Consider the following 16,973-nt stretch of genomic DNA (forward strand, 5'->3'; position numbering starts at 1 on the left):
AAGCCTTTGGTTCTTAAAGCAACTGATAACCTAGCATACCATTGGCGACTTGCTTGTTTAAGTCCATATAAGGACTTTTTGAGTTTGCAAACAAGAGAAGGCGAAGAAACTGTCAATCCAGGTGGGACCTTCATATAAACATCTTCATGTAGCTCTCCATGTAGAAAAGCATTGTTTACATCAAATTGATGTATATTCCAGCCCTTTTTGAGTGCCAAAGCAACGATGGATCTGATAGTAGTGAACTTGACAACTGGAGAGAATGTTTCATGGAAGTCAATTCCATGTTTTTGTGTGAATCCCTTTGCAACTAAACGGGCTTTGTACCTTTCAATGCTGCCATCAGCTTTCTGTTTAATTTTGTAGACCCATTTACAAGAGATAGGCTTCTTCCCTTTTGGTAATTTGACAATGTCCCATGTATGATTGAGATCAAGAGCTTGGAGTTCAGTTTTCATTGCAGCCTCCCATTCTGGTTGACCTTGAGCCTGATTATAAAATGCAGGCTCGACAGGATGGGTGATAGTGTGAAAAACATGACTTGTAGGAGGAGAAATGGAGGATAGATGTGATGACTCATCAAAACTGAAATTGGTTACAGTATGAGGACATAGGTTGGAATTTACATGATTACATACAAAATCATTTAAGTATGTTGGAGGATGTGAGGGTCTAGTGGTTCTCCTGAGAGGAGGATCAGATTGATTATTGGATGAAGGAGAGGTGACAGGCTCAGATTCTGTGGAATTGATAGGAAGAAATGATGGTGAATTGGAGGAATCCTGCTGGCTAAAGGACTTCAAAGGGTAAATGTTCTCAAAGAACTTAACATCCCTTGATATAAGAATTTCTTTGGTCTGAATATCTAGGCACTTATATCCCTTTTTGCCTATTGGATATCCTATGAAAACACAAGAAGTTGATCTTGGCATAAATTTATCTATGCCTACAGAAGAGGTAGAGACATGACATAGGCACCCAAAACTTCTGAGATATTCAAGATGTGGTTTATGATTGAACAGAATTTCAAATGGTGTTTTGTGATTGATGATTTTTGATGGCATTCTGTTCATAAGATGAATGGCTGTCATGATACACTCACCCCAGTATGCAATACCCAACCCAGATTGAAAGAACAGTGCACGAGATATCTCCAGAATTTGTCTGTGTTTCCTCTCTACTAATCCATTTTGTTGAGGTAAATGAGCAATAGAAGTTTGATGTATGATGCCTTGATTTTTAAAAAACTCCAGGCCCTCATTACTTGATCCCAGTTCATAGGCATTATCACTTCTAATGCATTTGATAGTTTTGGAGAATTGAGTTTGGATGAGAGCAATAAAAGCCTTAATCAGAATAAAAGCATAGCTTTTGTGTTTTAACAAATGAACCCATGTGTATCTGGTGTGATCATCCACAATGGTTAAGAAATATTTGTGGCCATCACATGTAGAATGCTTGTAGGGACCCCAAATATCTATGTGAATTAGATCAAATGGATTAGAAGTTACAGAGATACTTTTAGGAAAAGGTAACTTATGTTGTTTGGCCTTGGAACAAATATCACACATATCAATCGAATCAACAGGAGTAGAAGAAGGAATTAATGAAAGGGAATGTAACTTCTTGATTGGAATATGGCCAAAACGTTTGTGCCAAAGTACAGAATTGAAACAAGAATGTTTGACAACATTATTGAAAACAGGAAACAACTTGGAAACAGAATTACAAAAAGAAAAAGTCTTTTGTGGTCAAACACATAAAGATCATTGACTCTATCTCCCAAAACGCCAAGAGATATGCTACCCTTAGAAGAAGGGTCCTGCACAAAACATTTTGTATCAGTAAAGATAACAAAAGTTTGAAACTGTGAAGTGAACTTGGTAATTGACATTAAATTGTATTTGAAGGAGGGAAAATAAAAGACTCCATGAAGAATGAGATTACTGTGGATTTGAATGTCACCAATATAAGTAACAGAAGCGGTATGACCATCAGGAAGACCAATTGAAATAGGTTGAGAAAGTTTATTCATGAAAAGAAATAAGGAACTGTTGGAACACATGTGATCTGTTGCTCCACTGTCTATGATCCAAGAGTAGTGAGGTTGTAAAAACTCTTTGGATTTATAGACATTTGAAGCAAACGTGGCGAAAGAAAAAGGTTTACCTTCATCTGCCATTGCACCATCAGTGATTGAAACATTGACTTGATTTGGAATAGTTGATGGACTTATGTTATTTGCATTGAGAAGCTGGAGAAGATGATCATATTGATCAGTGGTGATGGTAAGTGCAGAGACGGTTTCAACATGTTGAGCAGAAGGTTTAGTGTCATTGCGATTATTTTTGGTGAATTTGAAATTTGGGGGAAAACCGTTCAACCGATAGCACTGAGATTTTGTATGTCCCGTCTTTTTGCAGTGTGTGCAGGTCAATAGCTTCTTTGATGAGTCACCAAAAGCAAGCATTGCAATGGCATCGGATTGTAAGGGAGAAGAAGCAGTTATGCCTCTTTGACGTTCTTCTTGAATGATCATGGAATAAGTAGTAGATATTGAAGGCAGCGGTTTCATCATCAATATCTGACCACAAATGACTTTATATGAATCATTGAGACCCATTAACAACTGAATTAAACGTTGTTCTTCGAGGAATTTGTTGATTGCAGTGGCAGAGGCACAAGAACATGCGGGCACACCTTGAACGATTCTTAACTCATCCCATATCTTACTTAATTTAGTGTAATAAGATGAGAAATCCTCTGTACCTTGAGACAACGAATAGAGTTGTTGTTGAATCTGGTAGAGTAAAGCTCCATCTGATTGTTCATAACGGCTTTTCAACTCTGTCCAAATTTCTTTTGCGGTTTGTAGGAAAAGAACACTGTCTGCGATGTTTTTGTGAAGGGAATTCAGCAACCAACCGATAACCATTGAATTTGCTCGAAACCAAAAAGTGTATTCTGGATCGATTTCAGAAGGTGCTACAATGGTTCCATCAACAAAACCAATTTTGTTTTTGGCGGTGAGAGAAATTGTCATGGACCGTTTCCATGAATTGAAACCCACTCCATTAAAAACAGATGAAACGAGAATGGAATTTGGGTTGTCAGATGAAGAAATAAAATATGGACTTGAAGGATTTGGAGAAGTTTCAGAGGATGATGAAGCTTCGGTCTCTAGGGTTGTACGAGGCATGATTACCGATGATTGAGAAATCAATCAACAACGATTGATGAATAATAACAAGGTTTGGATCAACAAACCCGCTCTGATACCATGTTAGATTTGAATGAAAGAAGAAAGAAGAACTTGAGAGAAAGTTATTCTCATTCAATAAACTGATCGATCGATCAGAAAAACATACAAAGGGGATATAACCCGAATTCAAAATAAAACTACCAAAATAACATAAACTACCCCTATACTATCAAGACATTTACAATTTATATTTAATATGAAAATATTAATCTAACAAAAACTTATATATATCAACTAAAGCAATATACCTAACTTTCCCTTGCACATCTTCTTATTTAATAAACGAAACCTTTTGTCCACATGTCACTTCCACCAAGCATTTTACATCAAAGTGAATTTCCAGTTATACCCCTCCTTCATTCAATATTCAATTCAATTCGACTTTTTTTTTATCTAAATTCGGCTTTTTACATATATAGTCCATGATTTAACATCTTAATTGACTTAAATGGTCCCTGTTTCATAGTTTTTCTAAAAAAATTAGTTAAAAGTTTACAATTAATTTAATTTTTTCACAACATACTGTTATAACACTAATGGTTTTCCAATTAATTTACTCAAGTACTATACCTTATGTTAATATTTTCTTTATGCAACATATTCTATTAAATTATATTTTTTAATTGATACTTAAGAAAATGAAAGTGTTGAACTCAAATTAAAAAGTAAATAAACAATGTATAAACGTCTTAATTATTTATTTGTTTTAAATTTAATATACATTTATATATACATTATTATTTACAAACTAACTTTCTACTATCATGTTTTTAATAAACTACTTCAATAAAATTTTATAAATCTTTGATTTTCTATTATCATTTTTAATCATCAATATTATTTTTCTTTTTTACCCGTGGTTTCCACGGGTTGTAACATAGTATCTTATATTTGGAAAATATGTGAACTTCCCATTATAGCGAAGTTCAATCGTGCACAAAGTGGGACGATCAACTTTCCTAGAAAAAAAGAATGTAGTTAGCATATTAGGCCAGAGGGAGTGGCCGCGGTTTCAAACCTCGGTTTTGCCACATGGACCTGGAACACCGCCCCTTGGGTGCGGTCTACTGCAGTTTAGGCTACAATGTGGCTAGAAACTGCCGCAAAATCTGATTGGTTGGTGCTCTTTGACCGTTCAACGGTCCTTGCGTTTGAAATTAATATATATATATATATATATATATATATATATATATATATATATATATATATATATATATATACTTACCATTTTTTACAAAATCCTCACTCAAACTCCTTACCATTTTACCATCTTTTCTTCAATTTTTTTCAAAATGTCTTTTTCCAAAAGGCCTACCAACGAAAAAACACCCACTAGAAACACCACAACCCTAATACTTTCATTTGATCAACCGATTTTTTCGCCTCCGTATTACCACTATGGCGGTATGCTTCAGTATTTTCCACAACGACCAACACAACCACTACCACAAACACTAACACAGCCTGAATTAGATTTTAATCCATTTGCTTTTTTTTTTGTCTCAACCTGAGTTTGTTCAACAAACATAATTAAGCACAACCACATACGGTCGTTTTTGATTCCAAACCGGAAATCGTTGCAGAAACTTAACCCATTCGAGCAGCAACTAAAAGAAAAGAGAAGGCGCATGCTAAAGGTTAGGAACCCCTAGAAGTGTTAGTCTTGGCACAATCATGGATCGATATTTCAGAAGATGCGACGACTGGAAAAGACCAAAAACATGATCGTTTTTGGATTCGGGTTTTACATAGGTTCCATAAAGGAATGAACCGTGGAGAGTACCGTTCAAAACATCAAGTGTACTCGAAATGGGGGATATGAACAAAGAAATCATGTTGTTTAATGATTTGTATATCAACATAAAACGTCAATGGAAAATAGGAGAAAGCGATGATGTGATTTTGCAGAAAGCGCTAAAAGTGTATCAAAAAGAAAACGTGAAGGCTTTCAAGTTTGTTGAAGTTTGGAATTTTGTGAAAGACAACAAGAAATGGCAAAACAACAAAACATTAGACGAGCATATTGACAGTGGTTCAAAACGCAGCATAACATTTGAGTCCGACCACACTACATCCACACTACATCAGATGCTCGTGTTCAATTCGATCTGAACGAAGATGAACCTGTTCCAGTTTCACCACCTTCCCGACCAATGGGAAGAGACAAAGCAAAAGTCAAAGGCAAAGGCAAAGCGTCGGATTCAAATGAGTTGACAGAAATGGGGGTTGACATGAAGGGTATAAAAGATAGAATAGACAAGATTTTGCAAATTGCTTCTGAAAGAGAGCTTTGGAAACAAAAGGAGAGCGACATGAGAGTACTAGCGGTGGACACGTCGAATATGACCGGGGACGAGCTTCAAGTTATTTTGGCGATGAAGGAGGAAGTGAAAAAACATTACTCAAATCGTGGCTAATTTCTATTTTTTTTCAAGTTTTTAATCGTTTGGTGTGAGTTTTTTTTTCAAGTCGTAGGTTTTATGTTTCTAATTTGCTTTTCTAAAGTTTTAGTTTTTTTTTAAAGTTATGCAATGTATGTCATTTTTATTTTTAATTAATGAAACATTATCTTTTTAAAAAAATAAATATTTTATCCGTTAAAAAATAATAAAATAAACTCAAGTATAGCACCACTCCTTGTGTGTACTATTGTGGTAAAAACACATGTGACGTCTAGGTGGCTGTGTGGCAAAATGAGGGACACACTCCAACCTTATATGAAATTTCAAAATATTTAAGTTAAAACTATAGTAAGACTCATCATACAAAGCCAGTGCATCAAATCTCATCGTGGTAGGTCATATCGTCCACAATGAAAACATCATTTTTTTTCTTCAAGATATCTTACTGCACAGCTCAATAAAGGATTTGGGTGTAAATCATTGATTTAGGGTTAGTAGCTTAATGGATATTAAACGAGGAAGAAGATTAAAAGTGTCTGGTCGTTTAGACATCGTTATACGCACGATAATAAATGCGCATTGCCTCCATAAATGAAAAGATGAAAATGCTCTCGTGTGCAAGACACATGGGAAAGAAAACGACATACCACTAACGACAATTAGAGGCGGCTCAAACACCAAATTAAAACTTTTTTTGCTAAGCAATTTTTATTTTGGACCTTACCAAAAAAAAAAAAAAAAAACAGCAGACCACAGAAACCATTTCTATGGTTTTGTCAAAAAATTTCTTTTTGGAACTGACTTTTTCAAGTTCTTTTAGCTTAGTTAAATTACCTAAATACCCCAAAACTACCCTAGCGTCGCTGGCTTCGTTCACACAGCCTCCCTCACAACGTTTGCAGCTTCTCACACCGGCGACCCTTCTCCAATCTCCGCTCCAGACATCCGATCGCCGGCGCCGGCGCCGGCTACTGACTTCTCCTTCTACGGTCTCTCAGTAAGTCCGACTTTCCTTTTCTGTTTAGCTACACCTCTTGGATGATAAACACATGATTTCTTATTCGATTTTGAATCTAAAGCTCAATTCCTGTCTGATTTCTGGTTAATCCGATTCCCAATTTCTGGTTTGATGTTAATCTCATTTTCTTTTTCTGGTTCGGTACTCCCCTGCACTGGATCGATAAAGCAGATATTTTTTTTTAATCGATGAAGCACATGAACTTATTGTTCCAATTAAGCACATGATTTCATTTAGAATTGATGAAGCCGATGTAATTTTAAGCCAGTTTGGTGATCTGGTTTGGCGTTATAAAATCTAGAGTTGGTTTTATCTGATTCTTGAAACAGGGCATTGTACTACAGCTTTTTCTGAATTACATCTGGTTGATATCGATTGTTGTTAATCTGGTTTGATGTTAAAATATCGAGTCAGCTTACTTTTTTTTTTCTGATGACTGATGCTCGTTGTTAAGCACTTGAGATGACTGATGCATATTTCTTTATGAATTGAAGTAGATCCAAATATAGATGTTTGGTATTTATGTTGTATACATTTTCTGTGTGTGATTTATGTTGTTTGCATCTTAGTAGAATGTAATTCTCAGATACTTGGATCGTGTGTTCATCATCATCTCCAAGCCAAAGTATGATATTTTATGAACTTTCTTCTTTTCCCCACTTAAATGTCACTTCATTGATTTTTCTAGTGCTATTTGTTCACCAATATTTTGGATTTCAATGGGTGTATTTTCGTATGTGGATTTAGGGGGTGTGTCAAATTCAATGGTGGAGATCATCTCAATTGTTGTTATTATTACCACACTGCTACTTGTCCGAATTCTTTATGTTATATCTCACAGTAGTAAACCCATCTGTAACACTTCTTCAAAACATTTGAGTACTCTTATTGTTTTGGGTTCAGGTATGTATGTTAATGCTTCCTTTCTTATTCCTACATAAAAAAGAAAACATTCAAGCTCAAAACTGATACTATTTCTTGGTTTTGAGTTTTGATATAGGGGGACACACAGCAGAAATGATAAATTTGTTATCTGTTATGCAAAATGATCGATTTGCTCCAAGATTTTACATTGCTGCAGTAACCGATAACATGAGTCTTCAAAAAGCGCGTGTTTTTGAGAACACTTTGGCTGATAAGGTATATCAGAGATATATAATATTTCTTATGGGTGGGACAGAAAATTACAATTTTTGTCTCATTGACATGCAGTATAACTTGTTTTGTTTCCTTCAGTAGTTTTGTACTGTTATGTCATGTCATGTCATATGCAGATAAGTTTGCAGGTGTCAGATTCGACCAAATTTATGCAAATCTATCGAAGCCGTGAAGTGGGACAGTCATATATTACCTCAATCGGGACAACATTATTTGCTTTATGCCATGCTTTGTGGCTCATGCTCAAAATCAGACCTCAAGTGGTACTACTATTTTAATTTTTTTTTTTTTTTTTTTTTTATTAAAACGAAGTTTTACATATATTACCTAAACCCTTATTTTTCATCCTTTTCTTGTTTTTATAACGTTTTGATGCCATACTTTTGTTTTGTATTAATTATTATAAAGTACATTGCTATTTCTAGTATTTAACCTTTCCATTTTCTCTACACAGATTCTATGCAACGGTCCCGGTACTTGTATTCCCTTATGTGCCATCGCATTTATTTTCAAGGTTTGTATGCTTCAACTTTTTAAAATAATACCATGAAAATTTGGGTCTTCAATTTCTACTTCTAATAGATAGTTGACAAATAGTCAAACAATTTCCTTACATGCCAAAAGTCAAACATTTGACTTTTCATGTGTTGACTGTTTCAGGTTTTGGGAATTAGATGGTCGTATATTTTCTATGTGGAAAGTATTGCAAGAGTGAAAAGACTATCGCTTAGTGGTTTGCTTCTTTACAAATTACACATGGCTGATCAGTTGTTTGTGCAATGGCCACAATTACAAAAACAATATCCTCGAGCTCATTATGTGGGGCGTCTTATGTAACCCAATTTGTTTTCTATAAGTGACTTAATTCAAAAAGACATTTAAGTGTATACAGTGTTTAAAATAGAGGTATCTATCACTATGGACATGTCTTATTATGATTTTTTGTTTATACGTAAACTTTGTACTTTATTTTTAGGCTAATACCAATACATCGAATACCATGTTTGTTAATTGTTTACGTGTATATGCAAGTTGGGCTAAAGGAATGTCTAGGTGGAACGTTTGGAGATGAGTTATTGTTTACACCAGAAAATGAAATCATATTGATGCAAAATTGGTCTAATAATTTGGAATATAAAATAGAAAATAGATATTAAACAAATAAACAATCATTTTGTGAAAATTAATTTATATTCTTATTGCAACTCTTCTTGAGAGTTGGGTTCTGTTTACTTTGACAAAAAACGACCAATCAGGTGACTTGAAAAAAGCAGAACGAAATCGAACCAAAATCTACAAAATAAAAATTATAAAAAAAAACAGCCGTTAAAAAAAGGACACCAATAATTTGGATTTTCCTTTTAAAAAGCCAAACTTTGAAGGGTGATTTAACAAAGAAAACCTGAACTTGTTACAAACCTAAATTTCTTATTGATAAATAAAATCATCGCATATCTTTTTAGAGCTTTTAAAAACTTTTAATTTTTTATTTTTTAAGTTAAAATTCAAATTAAAGTTAAAATTTTGTTTAGCAATAGTACAAATGACGTAAAAGCTCTTAAATTTTCAAAAAAATATCGTTTTTACATTTGGCATGTTTTGGGGTTAATAAAGGCTGAACTTTGTTTTGATGGGTTCATATATATCGCATTTTGCAGGTTATACCCATTGTTGCCGATAAACTTCACCTTATTTGGTAAGACTTGATGTAACGTACGTGTTTTCCACTAGACATTAATAAAGATGCTGAAGTGGTTAGGGTTAATAATTGTAATCTTTTGAGGTTAATAAAATAGGGTTATTTGATTATGACGTGGTATTTGTGTGTGTGTGTATATATATATATATATATATATATATATATATATATATAGAGAGAGAGAGAGAGAGAGAGTCAAGATCAAATAAGAAGAAAATTTTTGGTAGGAAGGTAAGAAGTTTTATTTCTACATATTTTTTTCGCGAAAAAACAAAATGAATCATTAGATGATTCATTTTGTAAGATGATTCACAAGAAAAAATTCTCAAAAAAACATCTCGATGATTCATTTATACAATGATTTTGTTGTTATTCATTAAAATTGTCATAAAAATGAATTTTTTCTTAATTTACTTAAAAATGAATCATAAAGATGTTTTTTTGGGAATTTTTTCTTGTGAATCATCTTACAAATGAATCATCTAGTGATTCCTTTATTTTGTTCGTCAAAAAAATATGTAGAAAAAAAACTTCTTACCTTCCTACCAAAAAAAATTTTCTTACCGGATCTATATATATATATATATATATATATATATATATATATATATATATATATATACATTGTATGTTTGTAGCTACGTAATAAATTAGGGATAGAATTCGCATCTAAATAGATTAAAGATTAGGACGAATAGCTTATGAGTGAGACAAAGTAGTCGTAATAAGGATTCTGGTGGTATAAGGAGCGCTCAAAACGGACTTATAAAGGATGAGTTATGACCCGTTGAAGTTTCACGTTCAAACCGGCGCGACTACAATATCGTAAATAGCAAATCAGAGTTAGGACGATTATTAGCCTTAGTAATCTAAACGAAAGTCGTAGTAGTCGTTAAACCGAGAGCGTATATATAGAGAACGCCCCAATCTGACTTCGTAAGAGGAAGTTAAGATTTTTAGAAGTTTCGGCGTAGCAGTATACGACTCAGAAACCGCAGTAGAAATCGGTTGGTCGTTAGGAAAAGCAATCTAAACGAGGGTTGAAGATTTCGTCAATATGGTTCCGTCGATATAAAGACAGTCGAGAACGGATATCATATGAGGAAATTATGATTTTTTAACGGACTTTAACAGTCTAAGCCTGTAAAAATAAAGTCAAAATTAGCCGACGAATTCTAAAGGAAAGTTGCAAATCTCGTCGAGAGCTTTCCGGGGATATAAAGAACGTCGAAAATGGAGCTCGTATAAAGAAGATACGATTTTCTTAACTTTTCCGAGAAGCGCCACGCGTATGTGGGTTGCACGACGCGCACCTTCTAAAAGGTGGGGCGTGTACCACCATATTTTTGACACGTGGCAGAAAATGGGAGGAGCAACGTCTCAGGTGTGCGCAGTGCACACACACTAGGCGTGGCGCGCAGTTGTGCTATAAATAGACTTCGACTGCTCATTTGCTTCCTCACTCCCCATCCTCCCCTCCCCCCTTTCTCTCTTTCTCTCTTTCTCTCTCTCTCTCTCTCCCTCTCAAAATTATCTCGATTTTAGCCCATTTCCCTTAGTTCTAGCCTTCGGCGAAGCCCTGCGATCACTGAGGAAGTAGTAGCTAGCGAGTAGAAGCTTTTCCGGTTCAATTTCCTAACTTCTGTCAGGAAGAACCTCTGTAAGTTAAGCTACACTCTAGTCTTTTCTGTGTAACTTATATTTATAGTCATAAGTTGTCATTATGAACCTATAATGGTCATGTTGGCTTGGTTGTTGGATTTCAGAAAAGCTATTATGCCGAAACGATCATGCCTCCCAACTGTCATGCCTGGCTGATCCTTACTTGATAGATCTTGATGTAGGCATTGTGATTAGTGAGGATCTAGACTATTCTTAGTCTCTAGGTTTGTTAGACTAAAACTCTGTAGTAATTATACTTAGTTCACGTCAAGGAATATCTGAGGTGTTAGACGAAGCTCTACTCAGATCACCAGTCACCAATTTTATCATGTGAGTACATAGTTACTTTTTTTGGGTTTTTAGATCAAAAATAGTTTCATAAACTAGAAAAATATGGCAACTGAAGACTTTAATTTTTGAAATAACATAAACATTTTATACCCATCAATGATCTTCTTGCAAGTTATAGAAAGATTGAAATACCAACCGTAGAAAGGATGAAGAAATAACAACCTTTGTAGTTCTTTGGGTCCTCTTGGGAGGCTTGGAAGTTGATGAAGAATGTGGAACCTTTGAGACACCAACAATGACTCAACTTGATGTAGATGCTAGTCCAAAACTCTTAAAACCTTAAGCTTTAACTTCATAACCAATATGAACTTAAAGAGGGCATATAAAAGCAAGTAATCTCCAAGTCTTCAAAGCAAAACTAGAGAGAATAACAGAGGAAGAAGGACTTTCGACCTCTAGCTTCAAAGGAAGAGAATAAGCAACTATCCAAGTGAAAACCCTCTTATTTATATGCATAAAGTGAAGTTATTAACCATTAGTTCCTTCAACTTTAGACAAACTTGTCTCCATGTCAAAATAGTGTCCATGCATGATTCTAAAGCATGATTTCTTTTGAATAAACAAATTGAAAGCCCATACTCTTTATCTTTAATCAATTTTTCGGAAATTGCACATAAAAAGAAGAGTTTGTTTATATGTTATAAACTCAAAGTTTATAAGATATAAACTGTCTTTTCCTAAAAGACAAAAAGCTTAACTAGTCCAAAATGTTGTACATGACTTAATAAATCATACCATATGATATATTATGTTACTTGCTAATGAAAATTATTATTTCAATGAAATAAATAATTTCCAATTTAATTATAAGAGTTTTATTGAATATTTATTAAAATCAATTTCTGATAAACAATCAATTGTATCAAGTTGTTGTTAGTGTGGCCCATTAGTATCATATGTTATTTAGCAATATCACTTTAATATGACTTTTGAGCATACTAGACCTTTCAACTTTCATCTTACACATAGATATAAAGTATTTAAGATAATTACATGCTATATGTGCCTATTATCTGTGTTCCTGATATCTATGCTAGATGAACGATTTATACATGTTTTACTCGATTTTAAACTGCATATGTATTTTATTACCTATAAATATGTTGGGTAAAGATGGGTAGATATAAAATGACATAGATGATGAGAGATGAAAGGTGATATAGACGATGAAAGATGAAAGATGATATATATGATTAGAGGCTTTGACTTTAAAGATGATCTAGTTGTCTAGCGGAGTATATAGATAACGACCACAGACTATTCTAGAAAGTCCAATGGAACGCTAGCAGGCTCGCAACCTATAGGTGTTTTTGAACTTAGTGTACACCAGGTGTACTCCATCCCCCCTTATGATTTCCTTACTGACATATATTTCTATGGACTCCCCTAAGCATTATTGTCTATCCCAAAGATGATCCTTAGGATAGGTCCCTTGAAATTAGATGTTAGGGACAGAGAGTGAGGATATCGGGAAGGGGTAATCGGTTTGATGATTTGATAATAATAAATAAACATTTAATTATTGTGGGTTGAAAACCCTATGTGCTCATCAGGCCCCCAAGTCTGACCCACTCAGTTTCTTATATTACAGGTAGTGGCACAAGAGCACAGGTGTGATGATATGATGAGATATTTATGGATGCATGTAGGCCAGTAGTTTAGATAAACTAGTGTAAGGCCTGTATTATTTCGTTCATGCTTATGTATTGTATCAACAATGACATCCCCAAGTTTTTAATATAAATAAAATACGTTTCTTCGGAAATGTTTTGATAATATCATTATCATGTTTTTGGGAACAAATTCTGCAATATTATTCTTATATGATACTCTGATTTCAAAATAAGCATAAATAAATCAGTCTTTTCTGGCCGTGAAATTGGGGATGTCACATTCGACAAGCTGATCCCACGTAAACTCCTACATGGTAGTCATCGTAAACCTAACTCATTTATAACAATTTCAATCGGAATCGACATTTTTCTCCTACGCAAAATGCCAACATCCTCTGCAAAATCAAGCTCGAATGGGATTTCACAATGCAAGAAGAAGTACGAATCGAAATGCGGATATGGTGATGTATGTCATGTCTATATTTCACACACACCATGAAAGAAATTTTGGGGGTTCCCTACTTATTTCATCATCCTAAGTTGTTGTTATTATTATTATTATTATTATTATTATTATTATTATTATTATTATTATTATTGTTATTATTATTTTAATGCAACTGGGGTTGCAATAAGCTTATATTATGTACGTAGAAGGAGGCTGTGGGTTTTCAACTAGGTTGACGATCAACAAGATATGAAAGAGTCAAATGGGTTTACAGAGCAGAGACAGATGATGACATTGATACACATGGTTGTTGTTTTGTTTGTAGTTATATTGTTGATGCTTGTTTTAGTAGTGTACAAGATTTAGTGGCACCTAGTTTTTTTGGTAGTTGTTGTTATGACAATGGTTGTTTAGTAGTGTTTAAATGGTTGTAGGTATGTTTTCGTACTTGAAATCCCCATTTGGATAATATTTGTAATGTTTGGATGGTTTGAAAAGTACATTGTATAAAATGGTTATATATGGTGTTTGAATGATATTTGGAATGTTTGGTTGGTTTTATAAGTACTAAATGGTGTTTGAATGGTTTTTGTAATGTTTGGTTGGCTTTATAAGTACATTACATAAAATGGTATGTATAAGTACTAAATGGTGTTTGAATGGCATTTATAGTTGTACTAAATGGTGTAATGTTTAGTTGGTTTTATTAGTACATTTACTTGACTATGAATTATCAACCAAAACCTACAATCATTTATACAGTTAGTAAAAATCATTGTTATGATTAAGATAAATGTTAGAATACATAAAATTAGTAATATACCTTATATTCTTTCCAAATAGATTTATTTTCCTCAACGTTGTTGGACAAACATTAGAATTCCATATTTGACTTTCCTCATTCATGTGAGCAAACATGTCCATGATATAAAACATTATCTCTTCAAGCATGGTGATCAGAGGTTTTTTCCTAACGTCCAAGATGATTGAGTTGAAACACTCTAAGATCCCATTCTCAACTGCTTTACAAGCATAACCTGATCCAAAAAAGGTTTTACACCATGTTTTTAATTGTTTTGACATTAAATACTCATATGCAAAAGCGCTTAAACTCTTAATGATTTCCATATGCCTCTTGAAGTCACCTTCCACACAACTTATAGATGCATCCAAAAACAACTTCTTGTACTCCAACCCTGTGAAATCCTTAACCTGATCCAAAAAAGGTTTTACACCATGTTTTTAGTTGTTTTGACATTAAATACTCATATGCAAAAGGGCTTAAACTCTTAATGATTTCCATATGCCTCTTGAAGTCACCTTCCACACAACTTATAGATGCATCCAAAAAGTATGCCTCTTGAAGTCACCTTCCACACAACTTATAGATGCATCCATAAACAACTTCTTATACTCCAATCGGCATAAACGTGACTAGCACATTGCATGTGCTCAACATGAGACAATATAGATCTTACAAATTTAAGTAGACCCTACAAGATAATGATTTAATGTGTATTTTTATGTATGAAAATGTATTTTATTAACCTATATGCATAAAAAATATATTTTTATTAATTTTTATATATCCAAAATGTATTTTCAGTTTTATTTTATTTAATTAATTATAAGTTTTAAATATTTTAATATTTTTTAAAAAGAAAATTGTATAGTTGTGATGGTTTAGAAAAATGAGTTCTTTGTAAAGTAAGTTGAAAAACATGGAAAAAAGAGAAAAAACTATATAACATATGTATGACAAAAACGTTGAGAGGGAATGAATAATTCCAAACTAATGCACATTATTATGTAAATACGCAAATTAAGATTAGTTTTTAATCTAAAACAAGTATGTTACTTGTTTAACTAACGGAAAACCGTAAGAAAATCACTATATTACCACAAAATTTGATTTTGACATCAGTGTTTTTTTCCTCAATTATGTCACTATATTTACAATTTTATTGCAATATCAACCAAATAACCAGTTCTCTTGGTAACAACTTTTCTCGAATTGCAATAAAGTCACTAAGTTTACCAAATTTTTTATTTTGACACTGTGTTTTGTTTTTTCTAAATTATATATCGTGTTTTGTTTTTCTCAATTATGTCATTACATTTATAATTTTGTTGCAATGTCAACCAACTGACCGGTTATCATCAATCTATTACGTTACCAAATAAATTATATGACAATATTGTAATGTGGAAGCCACATCGGATATCATATGGTAGGATTGGGTTTCAAGTATAGGATTTGCATCGAACCCAATTTCACATACCTACTTCTTTTCTTCTCCTCTTCTCGTCAGAGTATTTCTTCACAAATGGTGTCTGAAAACCCTTGGATTTAGATTACTTTTCAGGAAAAATGTATTTTGTTTTTTCTCTTCTATTAAAGCATGGAAGAAACTTTAACTTGTTAATTTGATGATTTTTGTTGGGTAACCGGTTTCTAGAAAAAGAAAAAACTAATTTCAAGAAAACCCTTGTACTTTGGCCACTTTTATGAAAAAAGCCATTTTTTCATTTTATATTACAACCATGCAAGATAAAAAGCTAATGCCAAAAGACTCTTATACTTTGACTTGGTAATTTAAGCATTTGTAGTATACATATGCCATATACATTATAGCATAAATATACATATACATGATATATGATACATGATACATTAAATAGATATGCATATACATGATACTTAAAGACGTATAATCTTGTATATAAATGTAGATTATATATGTATGCTAGCAACCTAACAAACATACATATGTATGCTAGCATACATATATAATATACATATGTATGATAGAATGTATATTTATATATGTATCATGTATATGTGTATCTATTAATGTATCATGTATCACGTATATGTATATTTTTAGGTCGATTTAGTGGTTCAAACTCACTTAAAGGTCAGCGAAAATGGTGTACTCACCCTTTTACGTGATACTTTTTTTATTATAACGTTTGATGTTTAATTCTCCTTAGAGTATTTTTTTTTCACAAATGGCGTCTAAAGGTCAATCTAGTGGTTCAAACTCACTTAAAAGTTAGTGAAAAGATGTACTCACCTTTTCAGGAGATGTCATTGTGATTTAGAAACTCGATTTGTACAACAAGTAAATGAAGACCTCTATAAGGTCGATCTAGAAGATGTTTAGTGAGTTTGAACCACTAAATCGACCTTTTATGGGTATTTGTTTATTTGTTGTACAAATTGAACTTCTAAATCACAATAAAATATCTTGAAAGGATGACTATGCCCTTTTCACTGACTTGTAAGTGAGTTTGAACCATTAGACCGACATTCGAACGTCATTTGTGAAGAAATACTCTGACGAGAATAGGAAA

The 16,973-nt window shown here is 33.3% G+C and overlaps 1 protein-coding gene across 2 annotated transcripts; it reads left to right on the top strand.

Annotated features, from left to right (window-relative positions):
• Nucleotides 1–6,464: 6,464 nt before the first annotated feature.
• LOC145140980 (uncharacterized) lies at nucleotides 6,465–8,854 on the top strand. Of its 2 annotated transcripts, none has more exons than XM_079074350.1 (6): nucleotides 6,465–6,664; nucleotides 7,433–7,588; nucleotides 7,686–7,825; nucleotides 7,972–8,106; nucleotides 8,298–8,357; nucleotides 8,504–8,854. In XM_079074350.1, the coding sequence occupies exons 2-6, from the start codon at nucleotides 7,450–7,452 to the stop codon at nucleotides 8,678–8,680; spliced, it is 651 nt and encodes a 216-aa protein (XP_078930476.1). In that variant the 5' UTR covers nucleotides 6,465–6,664; nucleotides 7,433–7,449; the 3' UTR covers nucleotides 8,681–8,854. The 2 variants fall into 2 exon arrangements, with proteins under 2 accessions (XP_078930476.1, XP_078930475.1); XM_079074349.1 differs by having other exon boundaries at nucleotides 6,471–6,664; nucleotides 7,960–8,106.
• Nucleotides 8,855–16,973: the final 8,119 nt, after the last annotated feature.

The sequence above is a fragment of the Lactuca virosa genome, chromosome 9, assembly GCF_052849685.1.
Source record: "Lactuca virosa cultivar CGN04683 chromosome 9, Lactuca_virosa_CGN04683_v6, whole genome shotgun sequence".
NCBI lineage: Eukaryota > Viridiplantae > Streptophyta > Magnoliopsida > Asterales > Asteraceae > Lactuca > Lactuca virosa.